This window comes from Macadamia integrifolia, chromosome 11 (genome assembly GCF_013358625.1).
Source record: "Macadamia integrifolia cultivar HAES 741 chromosome 11, SCU_Mint_v3, whole genome shotgun sequence".
Classification (NCBI taxonomy): domain Eukaryota; kingdom Viridiplantae; phylum Streptophyta; class Magnoliopsida; order Proteales; family Proteaceae; genus Macadamia; species Macadamia integrifolia.
This window is the reverse complement of record NC_056567.1, coordinates 19,648,992-19,673,147: the sequence shown is the minus strand read 5'-3', so window position 1 is coordinate 19,673,147 and position 24,156 is coordinate 19,648,992. Positions and strand designations below refer to the sequence as shown.

General features: G+C 39.2%; 1 protein-coding gene across 9 annotated transcripts; it reads left to right on the top strand.

Moving 5' to 3' along the window:
• Positions 1 to 6,140: 6,140 nt before the first annotated feature.
• On the top strand, positions 6,141 to 23,872 carry LOC122092758 (FHA domain-containing protein DDL-like). 9 transcript variants are annotated; one of them, XR_006144298.1, is made up of 6 exons: positions 6,141 to 6,751; positions 6,894 to 7,351; positions 20,817 to 21,448; positions 22,056 to 22,087; positions 23,295 to 23,361; positions 23,661 to 23,872. XR_006144298.1 is itself a non-coding variant. In XM_042663035.1 (5 exons), exons 2-5 carry the CDS (start codon positions 7,250 to 7,252, stop codon positions 23,736 to 23,738), a joined length of 279 nt encoding a protein of 92 aa, XP_042518969.1. In that variant the 5' UTR covers positions 6,235 to 6,751; positions 6,894 to 7,249; the 3' UTR covers positions 23,739 to 23,872. The 9 variants fall into 9 exon arrangements, 3 of the variants coding, with proteins under 3 accessions (XP_042518971.1, XP_042518969.1, XP_042518970.1); XR_006144297.1 differs by having other exon boundaries at positions 6,142 to 6,751; positions 20,799 to 21,448; XM_042663035.1 differs by lacking the exon at positions 20,817 to 21,448 and having other exon boundaries at positions 6,235 to 6,751.
• Positions 23,873 to 24,156: the final 284 nt, after the last annotated feature.

The window sequence follows — 24,156 nt, the reverse complement described above, 5'->3', positions numbered from 1 at the left end:
CAAGATTTGAAATATCATTTTGTAAAACATATTTAGCTGCGCTACAATCAGCACGAACTAAAAATGGTTTATTCAATAATGTATTTTGAAATTTTTGTATGCAGAGAACAATCGATAAAATTTCTTTTTTGATGGTACTGTAATTCTTTTGAGCAGAATTCCAGATACCAAAAGTGAATTGGACTAATTTTTCTTTGTTATCATTAGGAAGCTTTTGTTTGAGAATTCCTCCGTAGCCTATATCTGAGGCGTCGGTTTCGACGATCTTAAAAGCCTCAAGGTTAGGGATAAATAAACAGGGGATTTCTTTGACTAATTTCTTGATCGTTTGGACAGCCGTAGTTTGGGCTGGAGACCAGGGGGTTGGATATATATATATATATATAGGAAAAAGGTTGAGTATTATGTCTATATATCTAGATGTGTCTATCTCCCCCTTCCTCTTTTCAAAAAGTCCCTCATGCCGCTAGCTCCCATCCTCCTCTTTCATTGGTTGAGTCGTTAGCTCCAGAAAGCTGATGACATGTCTACCCTCTTCGAATATTTATGTATAAACCATTAATTAAACAAAAGAGATTTTTTCAGGTAATGAATCAAACAAAAGAGACAAAACCTTTCAAATCCAGATTGCCAATTTGAAATATGAAATAAAGACAAGAACATAATGCGTCAAACCACATTCAAGAGCATTTTTTTTTGTCACCCTGTGCATACCAAAAGTGGCAAAATGGGGGTGTCTAAACGAGATTGAATATGTTGCTCGTACAATCACCTTGTCGTACGAGTGAGCATCAAACACATGTCCCTATTGCTTCTAAATATAACTCCTCTTCACTCATGTAATGACAGGAAATGGGACAAATGTTGGATGCTTATCCGTATGACCAGATGATCGAACGAACAATGAATCCATTCTCAGCCCACACCCTGAAAGGAAGGATTTTATTGGTTTAGACTCAAAGATGTTTTTCTATTCTGAAACAAATTGGGCCAAATATCTTTTACCTATTCAAAATCAAAAACCCATCCAACCACTCATGGTTCATTTTGATTCCAATTTTAATGGCTAATTTTGTTTCAATTTTTTTTATTCCAAGGTTCATCATTGAAACCCTCACAGACACAGAGACATGTATACCAAAAACACTTATGAGGAGGGTCGCTGAAAATCCCACTCACTAAAACTTCCTAGTGTTAGGGATGAAAGCAACATAAGTGAAAAATAAAATCACTTGTGGTATCTCAAAACTAAAGCCATTTGGATCATCACATGTTCTATGGATGTCTCCTGGGCAAGGAGAAAAATCCTGAAGTACCGTCACGTTTGTTTCTGATCACATCAAATCTACTATTGATGATTATTCGAATACCTATCTTTAGCTTGGTAATTGACACCCTGATGGTATTCTAATTGCCAAATATAAGGATAGAATTAGGTATGATTTGGTATCTGATAGGTTAGCAAAGGTGTCTTCCATTATGCATAATGGTATTTGGGATCCAGACCCAATACTTCAAATGATCCGATTGAGATATGAAACAAATTACTGAGTATCCGGTTGAGACCTAGAAGGAGTGGGGATGTAGTCTAATTGATGGCCAACTCCTCGGGTTGCTTTACTCTATAATCTGCCTAGAAACTGATTCGTGTATTGCATCGGTTGTCCCATGGAATAGAATGGTATGGTTCTCCTCGGCTATTCCGAAGACATTCTTTTACATCAGGGAGAGCTATGACTAACTATCATCCCACCTAAGACTTTCTTCAGCATAGAAATATTTATATCCCTAATTGTTGTCTATGTTGGAATTCTTTTGAAAGCTTGGAGCATTTTTTCTTTCAATGTCTTTTCTCAAAATCAATTTGGGGAAGTATTGTCCGGAAGCTCACTCCCAGAATTATCTTTCTGTTTGATAGAAAATGGAGATGGATTTTGAATGTCTCTAATGATAAAACTCCATGTGACTTTATTTGCCAAGTTGGATTTGTACAACATTATATCATATTTGGTGGGAAAGAACAAAAGGAGATGGACATCCAAATTGCAGATTCTAAAGCGAATTCGGGATGCTATCACTTTTGAGGTAAGAAAATATAATTTTTGACAATTGTTTTGTTTGCCCTGATACAAGAAAAAATAGATTCCTGGCATCTTGGGACCTTCCATTATTCTCCCCTTCCACCTCCAATAGTTTTGATGTATCATCTTTTTCTTTTTTTTTTTTTTGGGTCATTTTCCCCTCCTTTTGGTTATATCATCAATTTGTATTTGTCTCGTTTCTTCCCTCCCCCCCTTTTAGTTTCATGGCTTGGTCATTTCCTAAGGTTGGCTTGTTTTGTCTCGCACCTGTTGGGTTGGCTTCTTATGAGTAGGGATTTTGCCCTTGTTTAGCTAGTTTAGGCTTTCTCTATTGTATCTGGTTTTTTTTTGTTTATAATATAATTAAAAAAAAAAAAAAAGGATAGCCTGTCCTGCCTTTGTTCATCATGGTCTCATTCCATCTGCCCTAGAGGGTACGACATGCTAGCAGGTTACCCAAGAATAAGGAATACTAGCTTCTGTTGGTCGTTGCATGTTATCATTTTAACAGAAATCATTCGATTTATATTTATTAGTTTAATCCTAAAAAAAATTGAGAGAGAGAGAGAGAGAGAGAGAGAGATAAGTACGATTTCTCTTGGCATACGTATTCTCCATCCTTGTTGTGTCTCAATCAGTTGTTGTAGAGTTCAAAGTTCAGTTCATAGGCCCTTCTCTAATATTCAAATTAAGCCATTTTACTTAGTTAGGTAATCCTCCCTTTACGTTATGTTATTGATTATTGATTAACTTCAGCTACAATTTTCTATTTAATGTATGATTAATTTTTTTTTCTCTTTTTTTGGGCGGAATATGTTAAGTTAATGGGATAAGAATCATAACCACATTGGATTAGGGTTTTATTGAATTTTATCCTTCTTGCCATTCATTTGAACAACACTGAAATCACTTAATAGACCTAAGGATTTGTCCCAATCTTAGCTGCTAGAAGAATCGTGAGATCAAACCATAACTAAGTCCTATCAGAGGCATAATCTGAAGCATATATTGTTGTAAGATGGAAGGTCATAGAGTTTTGAGGATTCGAAGACTTCATATGCGATTATGCATGACTAAGGAGACGAGGATAACACTAGTGAGATGAAGCCGAGAGGGGTTCAAGAGGCACCAGATCCGGCCATTGTGGTGACTTATAATTTGTAACAAAAGATGCCAATTTTGAGCAATAACCCTTGAGATCGATAGAGATGGTATTGGATTCTTTCACACTTGTCTCCATTAAAATAGACAAAGCAATATGGTGATCCCTAACAAAGCTCCTAACAAGAGAATGTCTAATAGAGTATAATGTTTTTATGTTTTGAAAACAACTACTAGGGCAATCAGCAAGGTTTGAGAAATCGAATCCAATTGGTATCCGCCCTCTTTGATCCTGATTTTTGGCCGATATCCTATCATTGGATCAGTATAGACGAAGGGTTAAGGTTATATAAAAAAAAATTTTAAAATATAGAAACAGAAAAAAAAGGGAGAGAGTTCCGTGAAAGGTAGTATATCATTGGATCAGTATATCTGATTGGCTTCTACACCAGCATAGGGACCAATGGCTGAGCACATATGGAAGCATAAGTAATGGCGAGATTTCGGTCTTTCATGTGGGGCAAAGTAGTCATTTTTCACTCTCTCATGTATCTTGACGTAGGAACAATGATTCCTTTTACGGTTCTTTTCCCCTTCTTTTAAATAACAACCAAGATATTTCTATTCGATCTAGATTGTGATCAGATGGTATCTGCCCTATCCGATGCAAAGACGGATTCTGCTACCTTAAATGAGGGCAACGATAGTATTGTTGACATCATCATATTAGATGTGGCTTTCCCAGCTACCAATAGTTTCCAGCTATAAAACTAGGTCCATTTTGAAGCACAAGTTATGGATGGCAAAAAGGGTACCATATTTATCAAACTACCCATAAAAAAATTTATTTAACTTGTTTAAATTATGTTGACACATTTATTATTTTTATCAAAATTTAATTTAGACACTTTGAATCAACTTAAAAACTGGAAAAATACAAGGATGCATGGAGATATATCGATGTGTGTTCGATTAAATTTGAATCTGAAATTTCTCTCATGATTAATTCATAAGCTGTACAATTTCTTTCAATAAATAAAACAAATAAATAAATAGTAGTAGTTGTAGAAATAATAATAATAATATTTTTTTATCTTTAAATATGTAGGGAATAAGAACCTCACTATTTGGTTGTGTGGCCATTGTGCCCCGAACATAGGAGGGTCGAAATTAGTCTATCCACTATGAAATAAAAAAAAAACTCCATATATATTGATACCCTTGTCCACGATCTCATTGGCTCCCATACTGATGCAAGGACCAAGTAACAATCTCTTACCCAATAATGTAGCTCATCTATTTTATTAGAAAATGTTTAATTGCTCTCAAGTAATCAAATGAGAATTCATACTAATATTGTTTGACCTCATTTCGAGGTTTTTTACCATAGAGTACTTTTTATGGTGTGAGAAATAGAATTTTAAAAAAGAGCATCAAATTAGTTGATCATCACTCATATGTGGCAGGATTTGAGAAATTTTGGTTTTGATTTTTAACCTGTTATTTTCATGACTCTTCTTAATTGAGACATAAATGCCTGAAGTACAAATCAATTTAATTTGTCGTACATATTATTATTGGATTAGCTCATATTTAAAAGGTTTTCCTTTCCTCCTTCAAAAGCTCCTTCGTATGGTGCAGTCAGTCCAAGGAAGATGCAACCAGAACCCTCAAACTGGAATACAAAAGGAGCCGTGGTCTATGTTTTTCTGCTGTAAAATTTCAAAAAAGAAAAAGAAAAAAAAAATCAATCATCTACGCCCCTTTTCCCTTTCCAGAAGATTTGATGGGATTAATTGGTTGATCGAGACTATGTACCAAAACATTAAACTCTTAGTCTCCATCTCTCAGTTTTGAGACTTGTACAGTTGTACCTAACTCATTAAACTCAACATAATAAAAAGCAATAAACACATTCTAAATATTCATCAAGGGTAGTGTTTTTTTTTTTTAAGTAGTTTTGTTGATGTTATAAAAGAATTCTACCAAACACATTAAACTCACACAACTAAGAATAATAAATGCGTACGAAAATATTCAAGAAGGTGGTATTTTATTTATGATAGAAAGAACCTGATTGCGTATGTCAACGTCTATACACAGTAGGTGTTGAAAGATGATGTTACTCTTATACTGAGGATACCCTCACATAGCCTCATATTACCTGTGCCAGCAGGGTAATATTCTTTTATCTTATTGGTTGATGAAAGTCCCACTCACCAAACCCCCTAGGCTTAGGGCTTGTTTGGTATCGTTTCGATTCCAGAAACGCCGTTTCGTTTCAAAAACGAAAATTTCAGTTTCTGTGTCAAAACGTAGTTTTTAAACGAAAAAATGGTGTTTTAAAATTTCAGATTTTTATCGGGATTTTTTTTTTTTTTTTTAAATGGAACGAACTGGAAGACGAACTCCATGGAGTTCCATCTGTTTTTTAGTTTTTTTTTCACTTTTTGTTCCAAAAAAACAGAAACAGACCATAAGTGCACCAAACAGAAGATTCCGTTTTTTCGTTCCAATAGAACGAAAAAACTCCATAAACGTTTTTTTAGAACGATACCAAACGGGCCCTTAGCTTTTATCTTTTAGCATTTAGGGCTGAGAATAATAAAAACCTACCTGGTCATTTTCTAAGAAAATTAGAACCACTTGTTTAATAACTGACATTTTAATTAGACCTTTAAAAGTATAGTACGTTTGGTAAAGAATATATATATTTTTTAATATTTATTTGATTGGATGAATAAATATTTCACAAAAAAAAGAAAAAGAGTTTGAAGTATGAACTAATTCCAGTTGGGCCTAGACATGAACCAGACATGGTTGGTTGGGCTTGGGTTTAATTTTGAGGACCGAAAGTTGAGCTAGGGTTTTGAGAAGTACAGTCCTATTTCACCCATGTTTCCTAATTCCTATAATTGATGAAGAGCTTATAGGCCAACTAGGATGGCAACCCAAAGGTAGTGTAGTAGTGTCTGAACTCAAGGAAGGATAGCCAGGGAGGGGCCGGGGACTTGAATTTGAGACATGTCATGAGAGAAAACTGCTTCAACAAGACCTTAAATGGTGTAGTGCGATGCAGTGCTACTTGCAACTCTAAAAACATGTCCCATGTCACATGGAGGGTGAGGATAAGGAGAGAGAAATTGATTTGTATCCATTCTACTCGACCCGATTTACCCAGGTCCATCCGGTGATCTATAGATTAAAATCCTCTGCAATACCCCCATCTTACAATTCCTTGCAATACCACCTGTAGAGGGTGACAAGTGGCCAATTAAGTGAACAGCCAGGATTAATTGTTGGTTGAATCTTCCTCAAAACCTGGTTAGAGGCCAATTGAACCGGCCGTGTGAAGATTCAAACCAAACCGGTTCAAACGAGACGAGGCTTCTCATCGGACATGGCTTGTTGCTTCTTCTCTTCTTTAACGATTTAGGTTTAAGTTTTTCATTCTTTTTTCGGTTTTGATTCTCTGTGTGAGTTCCATTGATTGTTGAGTTCGTTTGCTTCCATCGGCAAAGATGGGTGGTATCAGTTTGGAGGAAATTAAGAACGAGAATGTTGATCTGGTGAATTATTCATCCTTCGTAGTGTAATAATTTAATTTATAAATTGGTTTTTTTTTTGTTGTTTTTTGGCGATCTGAATCATCGAATGAGATTTTTAGGAGTTGGTTTCAGTTTTCTAGTGTTTGATTATGTTTAGTTGCAGTATAAAGGAGGGAACTGAGGTATCTCTGCTGCATGGTCTGATCGGCTGCTGCACCTTCTTCTCCGGCGGTTCTAGATTTAAGCTTCTCTCTATCTCTCTCTCTTAGTGTCTGATGGTTACATTCTAATTGTTTTGGCTCCAAACGATGAAGCTATGTCGAAGCCATAAACGGACTAGTTGACCTGGAGCAGATCTTATATTACCATCTCGTCCCGGAGAGTATAAAGTGCGGTGAGAAGGTTCCCCACAAGGTTGTGGCTGAAGAAGTCGATGGGTTTGTGAAATTTGGAGATGATCGGCTCATCTGTTCGATCCTAATATCTACACAGAAGGCCGAATTTCAGTTCAGGATATTGATGGTGTTTTGTTCACCACTGAAGAAAAGAGGAGATCCGAAACGAAATTGGTTCAACACAGCACTCTTACCCCCGCTAAAGCTAATGTTAAGCCCAGAAGAGGTGCGTCAGAAACATTCTTTTTTTTCTTTATCTTCATTACTTTTTCAGACATTGGAATTCTAGTTCTTGTTTCACTTGTTTGTTATATCTGCCGGATTCCGGTGGTGTTTAGTTCAGTGAGGTCGTCGGCTCCAATGAGTGTTTATGTGGATCACATCCTCTTTGTATGGATTTATTAATTTGGCACTCACTCTCTTGGTCCGCGTGAGTATATTGGACATTGAAGGAAAGGAACTTAAGGGAAGGGAAAGTCTGTCACCTCTGGAGTGGGCCGAAAACATAGAGAGATGGAGAGAGAGAGAGAGAGAGAGAGAGAAAGAGAGAGAGAGAGGCGCGAACCTGCAATGCTAGAACCGCCGGAAAAGAAGGTGTAGCAACCGATAATTACGTGCAACCGCAGCTGAGAAGAAGATTTCACAACCGGGTTGGATAGAAGGGATAGAGGTCCCTTTCTCTCTCCTCATCCTCACCCTCCATGTGGCAGGTGAAACCGCACTGCACCGGATCTTGATCCGGAACACGAACCCCAAAATCCCCTAAAACCCTTCCCCGTCTCGGAATAACAAAACAGGGTATTGCCCCCTTCTCCAAGTTGGAAGTTGGAACCCTAGCCCCTACTCACTTCCCTTCTTCTTCATCTCCGTTCCCGGCGACTGAGGGCGATAGTCCTAACGATCGATATCCCTCGGCTCCCTTACTATTCTTCGTGTCTCTTCCCATCGGTTGCTGAAAACTCCATTGAAGGCGATTGCAGCTGCGGGAGGTCGACTTACTACTTCTCCGGCGAGTCACCATCTTAGGATTTTGAGTTGAGACCCTGACCTGGTGCCCCCTTGTTGTTCTCCGTCTCCGTTCAGCCAGCGATTTTCTCTCCTCTGTAAGTTTTTCTCAGAGTGAAGAAGATGCATCTCTCTCTCTCTCTCTCTCTCTCTCTCTCTCTCTCTCTCTCTCTCTCTCTCCTCAGTAAATTTTCTTCCCATCATTGTTAAACAAAGCAATCAAGTTGGACTGGACTCAGCCATGAGTAATGCATCCCAAGTCAAGCCCCTAAATATTTGTAAGGTATTTGGAATGAACATTTTTTCAGTTTGAGAAACCCAAACTCAAAAGCGTTATTGGACCCAACCTCAAACCTTCTGTATCATAAGATAATCCCAAACCCGAAATTTGACATAAAAGAAGTAAGCTTGGATGGGTTCTAAATGAGAACCTCTGCTCGATTGGGCTGGAAAATTATCTTCACAGTAAGGCCTTGTTGGATGTGCCAGTGGAGAAGGCAGCTAGCATGATCAGGGGGGGGTCGCTGGAGCTGATTCGGAATGTTTTCAATATTAAGAACGATTTTACTCGAGATGAAGAATAGGAGATTCGAAAGAGAATGCCTGAGTTTTAATCTAAGAGGAACGAGGAGGTTGAAAAGAATGAGTAATTAATTACACTGTTTTGCCTAGAAGGGAAATTTATTTGGAAACTGGGTACTACAATTAGGGTAATGGGTTTTAGGTTAATCTGATTTTTGAGTGGGTAGGGTAATAGTTGTAGTTGTAGATTTCAAGGTTTATTTATTTATTTATTTATTTTTCAGTAGCTTGTTTGTTGCTTCAGCTTGTTTGTAGTTAATCATGTTCACACGCCACTCTTGTAATTTACTTTACAACTGAAAGAAATGTTCTCATGCAAGTCTAGTATTTTAGTTCAGAATGTCTCAACTTCCAACTTCCTCTTACCATTTTAAGGGGTTAAACTTAATTAAAATCAGATGTAGAAATCTAGAAGAATGAGAAATTATTTTAAGTCGGAAAAGCTAGAGTGGATTCAAGTGTTCATGAAAGCACGGGACATTATAATTTAGTTGCAAACAATGAGTTTTAGTTCATTCTTAATACCAGAATTAACCTATATTTTTTCTCCCAAATTTTTACAGGGGGAAACCATATTAAACAGGTAGTGTATCATTTTCGCATGCATTTATTGTGCCGGATTTTTGAAAAGTATTATTTTTATATAGTTCGTTTAATTTTTGTACGTATTATTTCTGTTGTGGAACTTACTTTGTGTGTGAGAGAGCAAATATGTTGCATCTTTCAAGTGAAGTGTGTAGAGGAGTTGAATGGGAAAGTAAGAGGGACTTGCTGAATAGAGACAGAGGTTTAGGGGAAGAGACTGGAGGGAGAAGACAGTTGATTTTGTATATAAAGCAAAGAGTTACCTCTTAGCTTAGTGTGAAATTTCTCTCTTAGTTTTCTTTGTTACCCTTCCTCTCTTGTCACAATGTGTTTTCTATGCTTCATATCTTTGATGAAGAAACAATTTGTATTTGTAGGATGGCTTTCTAGGAACATTGAAGCAGGGCAATGATTTTAAGTTGGCAAACTTGACAGTGCCTTTAATGTCGTAAGATGCAATATTGTACAATACCATGTACTTAGTCGGCCAGTGCCCTCCCTTTCTGCAATTTTCTCCCTATTTGGGTGGTTCCCATATTCTTAGGCAAGACCTTAGAATCAGAAGGGAAGAAGGTCTTCCACATGTCAGCAAGCAAGATATTCACATTGAGGAAATCAGCAAGGGAGGCCTGATCAACCTCATCAAGGGTAGTGCGATGAAGCAAGTGAGCAACATTTCCATCACCATTATCAATCTACTAACAGAGAAGAAATGGTTCTTCACAACATGTGTATTGAAAAGGGCTTAATTGCTTCCATATAAATGATGCGGATCCGGGTTCCAAGAACAGGAATCGGATCGCTTAGGGCCCACAATAAAGTAGTAAATTCAAAATATAAGGAGTAATGGCAGTTCTGTAATTAACTGAAACTAAAGGGAGGTGGCAGTTTAGTAGTTACAGGAAACCTAGAAAGGATTGGCAAACTTGTAAATAAAAGGGATCTTAAAAGGAGGAAATGAGGTTAAAGTAACTGATGGAATATGAAGGGGATTAGAATTATAGACCAGGGGTAGTCTTGGAAGCAATTATTAGGCATGGGTAAGTAGTAAATAAAGGTGGAATGGAAGGGGTATTAATATGGAGGTAAAACAAAAGAGGGACTTTTACACAAAAGAACAAATACTAAAGGATACAAATCAAGGGGTTTGAGGGGTGTAATGGGAAAAACAAAATTAAAGGGTTTTAAACCACTCACGAGTCTTTCTTCTTCTACCTTCAGCCAACGTAAGAAGTGGAAAACCTGGGAGGCTTTAGATCGAGAGAACTCCTTCAATCGGCCTTTGTTTGGCCTGGAATTTCTGGTGAATATCTTCAAGAAGAAGCTCTATCAAACCCATAAGTTAGATGCTTGGAACTGCAGGCTGGAAGGACATAGGAAGAACCTGAATTAGAGCCTGGCGGTAGATTAGAGATCAGACCTGAAATCTGTCTTGTAACTCACAGCAGAACCAAGCTTGGGAAGAGATCTTCTAGGGTTTGTGTCGCCTAGAAGGTAGCAACCTTCGGTCCAAATCTCAGACCTGATCGATGGGTTTTCAAGGTTCAGCAACACTTTTTGTACACCTGAGATTACCGCCCAGAACAGAGCATGGACAGCAAGCAAAGAAGAAAAGGAAGAGAAAAGTAGAAGAAGAAAATAGGAAGAGAAGAAAGGAGAAAAAAAAAATAAGAAAGGAGAGAGTCACGGCAGCCAAAGCTTCAGCCAAGTAAACATCCAATTTCAAATCAAAATTTCAAATCTCACCATTGAGTTCATCCTTACATGACTAATATAAAGAAAAAAAAAAATTAAACAATTAATGGAAACTACTTGAAAATGGAAACTATTCTAAAATTAGAAGCTAGCTAATTTCATAGGAAAATTTTTTTAAACAAAATCAAATCAAATCAAAAGATTTTTTTTCTAAGTCGATCGTGCAACTGCATCAATAAAGGTTTGGCCAGTGGGGAATGTGAGAGGGGTTACCGTTTGAATGTTCCAGTTTGGTTCTCTGTTGAGGTTCTTAAGATTTCCGTGGAGGAGGTTTTGAGGCTGATGGAGATATTGAGTGAGGTTTCTCTTGAATTCAATTGCAAAATGGAGATAAGGTTCTCGAGAGGCAGTTGGAATTTCCTCTGCACAAGCCCCCCCCCCCACTAATTATATAACTTCTCTCTACTTCCATTTCTATGTCAATTGGTGTGGAGCCCCAACCTTCAGTCTTCCTTTGATTACACTTTGACAGGCAGTCTCATTTTAAATGACATCGAGTAACGGGGAGCCGGCGACACCAGTAACAACATGAATAGGCCAACAATGGCCGTTTGCAGTTGAGAGAGAAGCAAAAGGGATTACTGTTATAGGCTGACAGAAAACCCTGACTTCTTTATGATTGTCTGCTTGATTTTCCACCCTAGACAATTAAACAGCCTAAATTACTTTCATTGTGGGAAAGTTCCACTGATGTAGATCGCAGAACAAGGCTCCAAAACCAGTCCGACCAGTTGTGGAACCCAACTGCTGTGGGAGGCAGCCGGTCTGGTTCGGCTTGGTTCTTGGTTCTTGATTGGTTCACCCAAGGACAACTTTTGTGGATAAGAATTGAAAACGATTCATTCAACAATTGTGGGCCCCATTCTGACCATGACATGGAGGAATTATTGGGGTTGATTGATGAAGAATCGGTGGAGGAGTTTCATATTTTCTTAGATTCAGTTACCATTTTCGTGGAGGTGATTTTTAGGGGTTATTTCCATATCTTATGCGCCCCACAGCCAGCTGGATGAGATCAATTTGAAGACTAATTGGCAATTGATGGATCCTTGTTTCACAAGGACCCTCGATTTGGTTATCTTACTTTCTTATATTTATTTCTTTCCTATTTCTTGTAATGGATAATAGGCTAGTTTCCAATTGAGAATGGGATTTTATTTTGATTTGGATTTGTAATATGAAGGTTTTAGGTCAGTCAGTTAGGTTGTAATTGATGATTACTTCTATAAATAAAGGACAAGGCTGATCAACAGCCGACGGTTTAATGAAGAAAAAAAGTTGGTTTATTTCAAAGCTATGAGATGCAGTGAGGTGTGAGACCTCATATGTGAGAGGCTCTAGGGAAGAGTGTGAGGCTCGACCCAACCTTTTCCCCTTCTCCTTTGATTTTCTGTTTATTTCTTCATGTTTGATTTCTGTTACTAGTTTCCTGCAACACATCAAATATGGATTTCTTGACGGCAAGTTTCTTGGAGATTCTGTCAGCTTGAATATTGATCCTACTGTAGGGTTGGTTCTTGCTGGAACCAGCTCCTACATTATCCACCCCAACATTACCACCCACCAAATGCCCTCTTAATAAACGGTCCCAAGGCGTGTTTATTGGTTGGGGAGTTTGGAATGTGATAGTATTGATAGTGGGTCCCACCTGGTCGGATGGCATAACAGGGAAAGGAAATGGTAGGGAAGTGTGGGAGAACGACTATAGCATACCACCCCACATTGTTTGGTTGGATGGGATGAGGATGTTCAAGATTCTAACAAATAGGAAAAGAGGAAAGTAAAGCAAAGATAAGATTAAAAAAAGTGAAGAAAATAGGACACCATCAGAAAAAGAACTGATTGTTTACCCTGTATTCCCCCCAATGCAATAATGCTCTCTCAATTATGTGCCTTCTTTCTCTCTAGAGAGCTAAAAATCCAAAGGAAAGCGACTCTCCAATACCTTTTTTCTCCTTTTTGTTTCTGTTGATGTTTTCCTTCAGCCGAAGTTTCACACTATTTGCAAACCACTCCATTCAAAATCCCCACTTGAAACTTCATACTCTTGTTGCTGTTGGTTGTTGTCTTTGCTACCCATCCGCTTCATCTTCTTGCTTTGTTTAAATTAAAACAAAAGGTTCGGAACTTAAGGAGGAAAGTAAGAGGGACTTGCAAGACAAATGTTTAGAGGGCGAGACTGGAGAGAGCATATAGAGCGGGTCGTATATATAAAGCAGGGAGAGATACACTAACTTCTAAGTTGAGTGGGAAATCTCTCTGATGTCAGGTTATTCACCTAAGCAAACAACTCCAATAATTGTGCAAACTCCAAACCAAACGCCGGTTAGATCTCAGATCTGATCTTCAAGAAGAATTGCTCAGATTCGAGAAAATAGGTTGAAATAAGAGAAAACTGATAACTCACGAATCTAGGTTCAGATGAGCGTCAAACTTTGGTCGAATGTTGCTGATAGTATCCTAGGTATCCCTCAAAAGTTGGCTGGAATCCACCAAGTGGTTTGGAAATCATTCGCTTTCCATAGCAAGACAGGAATTATGGTTTTTCCAGATCTTGGGAGAAAATCAAACCAGATCTCCAAAGGCCTCTATCTGCTTTTCGGGTGGCCTCCTTAGGGTTCTTATGTAACCCTCAAAAGTTGGGCCTGATTGGATGGCCAGATATGGAGATCTGAAAATCTTGCTTGAAGGTATGAACTAGGAAATTTTTTGGAGATCTCCAAGAATTGGAGGAAGAGATCTCTGCTTAACTCCTACTGTGGATTGAGTGATGCTCTGTAGGTGTTCAACTAGCCGTCAAAACATAAGCTTCAAAAGCTGCCTGGCCTGAAAGGTATGTAGAGTCGAAGTCTGGCCTGAAAAAGTTCCTCCAATGGCTGCCGCTGGATTGTTTGTGTCAAGGTTTAAGATCTCGCTCTTGCCCCCCATCTCGTTGGTCCAAAAAATAGAGATCTGACAAGATCTCGCCAAGATCATGTATTTTTTCCTGGTCGACTTGCTGGTTGGTCTCGGTGACCATATGGTCTTTGTAACCTTTGAAACTTGGTATTTACCCCATTTTAGGCCTTCTAAACACAATGGAAATATCAATTGTTTAAAAATAAACCTAAAATGGTATTTGAAGCAGAAGTTTAAAGAAAATTGGCAGATTTGGGAAGAAGCCATGCTATGCCAAAGATGAGCAGAGAAAAGAGGCGAGGACTTGGGGAATGAAGCCAACTAACCCAATGCCAATCGACCCACTGGCCCGGCAATCCTTACAATTTTGGGGGGATTTGGTGCGGAATCAGTAAGGAAAGCTAAGGCACATGCACGGTTCGTTTGTACCACCGAACAACCTGTAAAAAGCGCTCGACCTCATGATCTCTTTTTCAGACGTTGACCTCGAAGGCTTAAATTGGCTACAGAATAATTCAATAGTCCTCCAATTGGTCTTCACCAATCACCCATTTCACAAGGTGCTAATATATATTGGAGCTTCTGTAGATCTCATATCTTATAAAGCATTACCAAAAACCTGGGTTCGGCACAGAAAAGCTAAAGCTGGCAACCGGGCCTCTCAACGGGTTTTCAGGAGCCTCATCTGAGATTAAAGGAACTATAGAGCTACCTGTGACCATCGGCGAAAGGCCAAAGTCATCCACAGCCATGGTCACCTTCATGATAGCAAGGGTTGCCTCTGCATATAATGCGATCCTGGGAAGGCCAAGCTTGAACAACCTAGGAGCTATAGCCTCTACAAAATGCTTTAAGGTAAAGTTCCCAATAGAAAATGGGATAAGGGAGTGCAGGTCTAGTCAAAGGGAGTCACAGGACTGCTATACCAACTTTGTGAAAGCAACCAAGAATCCGTGCTTAGGCATAGCCTGCACTACAGAAATAATGGATAACCGAGATGAGTCAGCATTACAAAGAGCTGAGCCAGTAGAAGAACTGGTGATAGTGTCATTGAATAGTGACAATCAGACTGTCTAAATTGGGCCCTTTTAAGCAAGGAGTGGAGAAGTGAGATCCTCGATTTCTTGAGAAGAAACCTTGATGTCTTCGCATGGACAACTTCGGATATGCTTGGGATACCAAGAAGTGTAGTCAAGCATAGACTAAATATTGACCCAAGCTGTAAACCTTTCCAACAAAGGTGTCATAATTTTTCCCCTGAGAGGCAAGTGATAGTTAATAAAGAGGTAGAAAAATTGTTGATCTCAAGATTGATAAGAGAAATTAAGTACCCAACGTGGCTAGCAAACATTGTGATGGTCCCGAAATCTAATGGAAAATGGAGAATTTGAATCGACTACATGGATTTGAATAAGGCCTGTCTTAAAGATTATTACCTGCTATTGAGGATCGATATGCTAACAGACTCCACAGTCGCTCACGAGATGCTAGATTTTATGGACTCATGGTACTCTAGGTATAGTCAAATCAAGATGAAGAAAAAGGATGAAGAAAAGACAACATTTTTAACCTCACGTGGGAACTACTGTTACATAGCAATGCCTTTTGGGTTGAAGAATGCTGGTGCAACAAACTACCGAATGGTAAAAATTTTATGTTCAAAGATCAGATCGGTCGTAACATGAAAGTTTACGTTGAGGACATGCTGATCAAGAGTAGCAAAGGCAATGACTGTGTCCACGACTTAAGGGAGGCATTTGATGTGCTAAGGACGTGAGGGTGGAGAAGCTTAAAGAAGATATGGAATCTCTCTCCGAGGGACAACATTTGATTGAGTAAGTTGAATGAGGGGCTCGAGAGACTTAACTCAAGCATTCAAACCACAGAACAAGAGAGAGATAATTCCTTGACTCTGCCTCCAAGCCAAGTAGACCGACCTGGGTGTAGTACAGTTATCCAACTAAGTGAATCATCACCAATGTTTACTCCCAAACTGGTGAAACTCGATTTTTCCTGCTTCAATAGAATTGAGGACACAAATTGGGTCTGTCGAGTTGAATACTTTTTTTCATTTCCATCAAGCTCCAGTTGAGGTATGAGTGGCACTCGCTTTATTTCACTTGGAGGGGGATGCAAAATTAAGATATCAGCTGTTTTGACAAGACTTCTGTGATGGGTTACATAAGAGGTACAGTCCATCACAGTTTCAAGATTTTTTTGCAGAATTAGTAAAACCACAATAAGTGGGGTCTGTTCAAAGTTATCAAACGCACTTTGAGAAATTGCTATCAAAGGTTGGCCCTCTACCACCTCATCATCAAGTCAGGTGCTTCCTTAGCGGCATTAAGGACAGCATAAGGGTGGATGTAATGGTCAAGAAACCCACATCCATATCCACCTCCGACTCTTCGGACCCTAGGCCAATATGCGTTATTCCACAATCAACACATGACACAATGTACTCATAAGAATTTAAAAGACATCATAGATAATTACTTAATTGTTTAACAATTAACATTGATGACTGAGTCACATTCACATACATTGAAAATTAAAATAACCCTAAGTGTGGATGAGGAGGTGATATTCTCTACTCTTTAAGCTTTAATGAGTGTAGGAATGGAGATCCTCAAGTAAAAGCACCAAAATATTTGCTCTTTAGTATTTTTTCTTCAAAAAAGTAGAGAGAGAGGCGAGATCTTGTCGAGATAGAGGCAAGATCTCGGTCGAGTTTTTGTACAATTATAACTCGCCATGCATCTCGTCGCCTTATTGAAAAGAGCGAGATTAGCGAGATTTCGCCAAGATCTTAAACCATGGTTTGTGTCTTCTAACAGCTGGTGTTGATACCTTGATGAATAGCTCATATAGATCTCTCAACACTCAGTCTTAACAGAAAATAAAGGGAAAACAGAGAAGAGATCGATGGAAGGGTGAGAAGGGGAAGAGGAATGGCAGGTTTGGGTCTGGCCTCTCATCTTTTCCTTGGCATCTCATGCTCTCAATGGTTTGGGCATCTCACCCCACCCTCTCAAAGGGACTCTCTCTCAGCCATGGAAGATAACTTCTCATACTTTCATCTATTCAAACTATCAAAACCTTACAATGAATGTCTTTAAATAGGCTGTGAAGCATTTACAAAGTAGGAAATAACCAAATAGGAAACTAACTAATCTCCCAAGCTGATTCACTTGCTTGACAAGAACTAAAGCTCTAACTCCCAAAAAGGAAACAAATACTTCTATGTGACTGAAATCGATGGGCGTTGTTGGGGGCTTCTAGAAGGCTGAAGTAACAACCAGATTGGGCAGCTATGCTGCAGAAAAAATCCCTAAAATATTCTGCTGGAAGATGCTCCAATTGATGGCCAATTGCTGCCCTGTTCTCCTGCTGCTCGATAACCATAGAGTGGCCCAGATTTTGGGCCAGCTTTGACCCTCCCTTTATGGACTCGATCTACATTGCTCTCTCTCTCTCTCTCTCTCTCTCTCTCTCTCTCTCTCTCTCTCTCTCTCTCTCTCTCTCTCTCTCTCACTCAAATATTTTAGGGAAAATTACATGATTACCCACTTTTGGGTTTCCTTTTACAAAATTACCCACAAAAAAGTTTGGTTTACAAAAATACCCAAAATTAGGTTTGGGTTTACAAAACTACCCAAAATAGTGATTCTTCATCTTCCACATATAAGCATGTACTTTTTTATTACAAAAACTTTGAGTGGGTAGTTTGGAAACCCAAACTCAATTTTGGGTATTTTTGTTAACTGAAACTTTTGGTGGGTAATTTTGTAAAGAGAAACCCAGAAGTGGGTAATCATGTAATTTTTCCAATATTTTATGAGGAAAAAAGCCTTGTGGTTGTAGAATGGCTTTCTAGCAATACTGAAGCAGGGCAACCACTTTAAATCAACACATCTTGACAGTGCCACTAAAGTCCTAAAGTGCAAAATTGTATGGTATTGTGTCTCCAGTTAGCCAGTGCCCTCCCTCTCTGCAATTTACTGCTCATTTGGATGGTGCTTGTGTTCTTAAACCATACATTTGAATTAGAAGCTCAGAAGGTCTTTCACATGCCTCCAAGCAAGATATCCACATTGAGGAACTCAATGGGAGGCATGAGCATCAACTTCATTAGTGGTAGTCCAATGAAGCAAGTAATTGCCATCGCCGTCATCAAGCTATTAATGGAGAAGTGATGGTTCTTCATAACACGTGTACTGAAAAGGGTCAATTGCTTCCTTATGATGGTCTGGCCAGTGGGGAATGTGAGAGGAGCTCTGACGTATGACCGATCCAGGTTCAGGGTTGCCATTTGAGGGTTTTAGTTTGGTTCTCTGTTGAGGTTATTGGGCTTTCCATGGAGGAGGTTTTGTGGTTGATGTAGAAGTTTGGATTGAGGTTTTTTTTTTTTTTTTTTTTTGGGTGAATAAATAAATTCATTGCCAAGAGAGAAAACCAAACAACACCAATAAAGAGGGAGGGGAGAAAAGATTACAGACTCATAGATGAGGGGCATTCCTAATGATGGAGCTAGAAAGCTCCCAGGAGTTTACAATATGACAATTCCTTGGGAAGGGGTTACATTGAGTAGAGATCCGAGCGATCTTTCCCTTGATATCAATGGAGATGGAGTTCCAAATCTTATCCAAGGAACGAGAATTGGAGGTCAATTTCCTTTGGTTTCTTTCCATCCAAATCTGATTGATGGTGGCACAGAATGTGAGTTTTCCCACAAGGTCACATATTGATTTCCCTTGGAAAGTCATATCCATCCAGATCCATTCCTTATGGAAGGGGAGGATTCTTCTATTTGTTGGCCAGCATTTGGAGAGGACACCCTTCTATATGGAGTTGGAGACGGGGCAGGCAAAGAAGAGGTGATCGATATCTTCTGGATCGTTCCCACAAAGAATGCACATGTGGTCTACCTGGATGCCTCTGAGAATGAGCATAGCATTCGTGGGCAAGGAGTTGTTGAAAGCTCTCCAGGCTGTGAAGCTTTGGCGGGGCTGTGAAGCTTTGGCGGGGGATGTGGTGAGGGAACCATATAAGTTTGTGCCAAAGAGAGACTGGCCTATGGGTTCTGACAAACTCCCAAGCAGCCTTGGAGGAGAAAAGCTTAGAGACAGCTGGCAACCAAAGGATGGAATCTTGCTCCTACCTATGAGATCCCTGAATGGGAGGAAGGGAGTTCCAAATGTCATCAAGTAGGGACAAGGAGTGGCTTGGGGTGGACTAGCTACCCGAAGAAATGGTATTAGAAACGAGGGCGAACTTAGCCCTGAGTTGTATATGCTTCTGGCACTAATAGCGTGGAAGAGAATGCCTTTGGGATGCCAAGAGTCTAGCCACAAGAGAGTGCTGGATCCATCTCTAATTTGGGAGGATATGGCTGGAAGGATAGAGGGTCTAATACCCAAAATCTTTCTCCAAACCCAAGAGGCATCAACCAGAGTTTTGGCTGTCCGAAAGGAATCCAGCTTGAGAAGGCTTGAGTAGACCATCAACCCATACCCTTCTTTTTAGAAATAATTTTCCAAGCCAACTTGATAATACCTGCAAGATTGACATCTTTGATACTTCGCAACCCTAAGCCTCCTTTGGATTTTGGGAGACAAATAGCAACCCAACTAATGAGACGAAGGAATCTAGAGATTTTGCTTCCTTTCCAAAGGAAGGCTGCAAACATGGATTCCAGCATGGAGATAATAGATACCGGGAGAGCGCAAATACCAAACCAGTAGATGTACGAAGCTTGCAACACAGATCTGATGAGCTCTAGTCTGCCAGCAAATGACAAAAGCTTTCCTTTCCAGAGGTTGGGTCACTTCCTGATGAGGTCAAGCATAGGGGAACAATGATGAGCGGTGAGCCTGGCCGGAATAAGAGGAAGACCAAGATACTTCACTGGAAGCCTCCCTATTGTGAAACCAGTAAGGTGAAGCAGAGAAGCTTTGTCCACATCAGAGATCCCAGCTAAGAATAGGAGGGATTTGGCTGGGTTGATGCGCAGCCCAGGCAAATCGGCAAACTGATTTAAACATATCATGATGTTCTGCAGAGAGGATGGGTCAGCCTTGGAGAACATCATCAGCATAAGCAAGGTGGGTGATCATCAAAGCTTTACACTTGGGGATGGCAGCAATGAGGTTCTGATCTGTGGCCCTTTGCAGACTTCTGGAGAGGACTTTCACAGCTAAGCAGAAGATGTTGGATTGAGGTTTCTCTTGGCTTGAACTGTAGAATGGAGAAAAAGTTCTCACAAGGCAGTTGCTATTTCCTCTTCACACGACCCCCCACCATGGTGATTGGTCTCAAACAGCACCCCCCCCAAAACCATCAGTCTTCCCTCTGACGACTGGGAGTCTTAGGGTAAATGGCATTCACTCTCTTCCCTTTATCTGTTTTCTCTAATTGCAAGATGCATTGCATCCCTCTATTAATTGATACCCATGGGAGCTGTATTGTCTTATTAGTAGTATTTACACCCAGTTGCTAAAAAATATTTCGGCTTTTAGGTTATACAAGTTTCTGTTATGTTCATTTGTTTGGAAAATTATTTTTTTTCTCTCGGTAATTGGTTGCGTTAGCAGAAAACCTTCAGAAAACTAGTAGGTATTGATTCGTAGTTCATATATTCATGAACTTTTCGTGAAAAGAAAAGCATGACATTTCTCCAGAATCGTTTATACTAGAGGAGCGACCCTTTTCTTTAGAGCCTGGAAGTGTTTCAGGTGAAAGAATGATAGCCTAAACATCATAGCATTGATACTTTATGCCACTTCTGTTTCAGTGACTTTGTTTTTGAATGTATGTGACTCTTCATTGCATTCTGTTATTGTGCTCAGATGAGTCTGTCAATGCAGTGGAGGTCGCCAATATGACATGTCTCATCAGATCGTTCAGATTATCCAGTGAGGAGGAGGAGGAGTCCTCGGATGAGGAGCCCGTCTCGGAGAGAAAGGTCTCCTGAGAGGCACAGGAGCTCTCCAAGAAAGAGGTCACCTGTTAGAACCATTTCTTCTCACAGGAGGAAGTCACCCACGAGAAAAATCAACTCGCTGTAGGTCTCCAAAACATGGAAGGTCGGTCTCTCCTGTATTGTGTTCTCCTTCTCCACTCACAAAACGCCTGAAACAAGTTCAGGCTGAGCGTGAGGCTGACAGAGTTACTGACAGGGAGCGTGAGCGGAATAATGTCAGGGAAAGTGATAAGGGGAGACATAGGGAAAGAGGTGTGGACAGGGAAGCTCCTAGTAACTGGGAAAGGGGTGTGGATAAGGAAGCTCCCAGTGATAGGGAAAGGGGTGTGGACAAGGAAATTCAAGTAAGAGAACTGAGAGGAGTGATCGAAGTGAGAGGAGACCAGGAAGGGATAGAGATGATAACGGCTCATCTAGGTCAAGACATGCGCACTCAAGCTCACCAACTGATCGTGGCCACAGGAATAGACAGTTCCCGCTCACCTCCGGGGGCCGGAGCACGTCACGATGTGTCTGGTGATATCCACTCCTTCCTTTTGTTCATTATTTATATGTTTTTCCTTGCACAAATTCTGAATATCAAAATTTCCAAGTCAATTAGTTCTAGCAATCTCAACCTTTTATTGTGTAAAAGTCATGTTTGATAGTTGTTTTGCCTATATTTCATCATAAATGTTATAGAACTTCTGTAATGATATCAGAGGTATGAGCTAAAGCATTGTATATTTCAAGAAATAATGTTCAACATGTTTTATGTATTAGAGTATAACAAGTATAAGGATATGGCTATGTATGATAGCTACTACTGCAATGTTGGTTTTGTTTTCTTTCATTTCTATTGGTACCTTTAGGCCCTGCATTTGCTCTCATTGTTCACTTGTGCATGTGTGTCTGTGTGTTTTATTGTTTTTGTGCTTTAACTTCAATTGAATAGAGAATAATTGCAGGATTTTTTTATATTATTAGGGTTTGAATCCCTAACATAAAATTTATTAGAGTGCAGCAGATTCTTTTTGTATTAGTGTCTGTTACTGTTGTTGATAATGAATGCACACCATTTAGTTCACCTTTTGGTACTGCCTGAAGTCTAACCAGTGGTCCTTTTTTTTTTTTTGGGTTCTAGGTAGCATACCCAAGAGGATCTGAGCAGAGCTGGTGAGTTGCTGGCTGCAATTTAAATTTTTACTTGAATTATTGTATGAATGCTCTTAACAGTGAATGGATCCATGGTCATCTTCACTAGTCAAGAAGAGGGACAGGAGAAGTTTCTCTCTTCTCAAAAGGGAAAAAAGTTTAAATGTGCTTAAATTATCGTAAACCACCTGAGCATTATTAATTTTGTTTTTATAAATCGAAAGGAAAGAAGCCTGATCATTAGAAGGGCTTTGTAGTTAGGAGAGTTGATTGATGTCTGGAGTTACTCTTTAACAGGAAAGCGTTACAACCTTAATTTGCTGATGATGTTTCTTTACCTCAACAGTGAAGTGAGTCCTATTTCAGGTCCCATCTAGGAAAAAAAAAGAGTCCTATTTCAAGTATTGTCTAGCCTGAAGTTTTTGAAACTCACACATGCATTTGTTGATAAATAATAACTAGACCAACAATTTTGTTGGTAGTTTGTACCAAGGTTCAAAATTTGATGGCGAAAATTTTTGGTTTCGATGGACCTCAAAACGAAACCCCTTGGCAACTACAAAGAACATCGATATTTGAAAAAAAAAAAAAAGCGAAACAAAATGATCAAAATGCTAAAATTTTGGCCGAAGTAATTGTCGTGTCAGATTCCTTCGTGTAAAATGACAAATTGTGAATCTGAATGAGTTAACGATTGGAAAATTGAGTTGAAATCGTTAGTATTAAAATTTTTGGGGGTTCAAACCTCTCCCAATCTCACTTAAGCACTCTCAACGAGATTGCAAAGAGATTTTCTGTTGAAACTTTAAGAAAGTGGTATACTCTTAAATCATAGCATCTTGGCTAAATTTTATTTATTTATTTTTCTAGTTTTGACTTTTGAGTAATGTTTGAATGCTTACACTAGCAAAGTAGGGTGCAAATCAAACGACCTTTTCTTACATCTAATCATTTATACATGTGTATTATACATCAATAAAGATCACTTTAAGCATCATTTTAAAAGTCTTAGTACTTCCCTTTTTTCCCCTCATATCTTTTCATTTCCCAAAATTTTACCAAATTTATACGTACTCTTTGGAAATCTCAAACCTTGGTTGGTACATGCACATATGTTGCTGTTGCCTTGCTGTTTGTGTCATTTGTTACTGTGAGAGGTTCACAGTTGATAGACTGTACTTGATAGCCTTGACATGGCCTTTGCTAATGAGGTTGCATACTTGAGCAGGGATGACGATAAGGATTCAGTGGCTAAAATGAAGGCTACTGAGGAGGCCCTGGAAGAAAAACAAAAGGTAGTGAATGAACTTGGTCCTGCTGCTGTTTTATATTGTAGTTTGGTCAAATTAGTCATTATTTTGTTATTTGCCCCAAGATGAATTGGAGTCTCTGAGTAGTTGTAGGCTACATTATTGGCCCTAAGGAAATGAGCTGAAGTTCTAATTTACATGGAAAAGGTTATAAGTAATCTTATTCTGCTACCTGGACATAGAGGAGTGGTCCTTTTTGTTTAATTATTTTACAATCTACTGTCTTTTGTTATTTGTTGTTTCCTGCTTAGTTGTACCTTACCCGTTTGCATCGTGAAATGCAGCAAAAACCTTCATTTGAGCTGTCTGGGAAGCTTGCTGCTGAAACAAATCGTGTTAAGGTGAGATTCTCAATGACTTAGATCTTTAATCAGGATCAAACTTTCCAATGTCCACATGGCTCGTTTTGTTTCAATGAATATTTTACAGGTATTTTCTTATATGTAAAGAAAATTCTATAGTAATGAAGGAATAAATACATGTTCAAAATAATAAACTAAGCCTTCAAAATACCTTTTGAAATGCAATCCAAAAAGGACCGAGTTTTCCTCAAGCCACGGTAAAGGAGGAATTCCTTTGTCGTTGGCCATCATTCTACCAAACACATTAAACTCACACAACTAAGAATAATAAATGCGTACGAAAATAATTATGAAGGTGGTATTTTATTTATGAAAGAAAGAACCTGGCCGCATATGTCAACATCTATACACAGTTGGTATTGAAAGACGATGTTACTCTTGTACTGCTGAGGATACTCTCACATAGCCTCATATTACC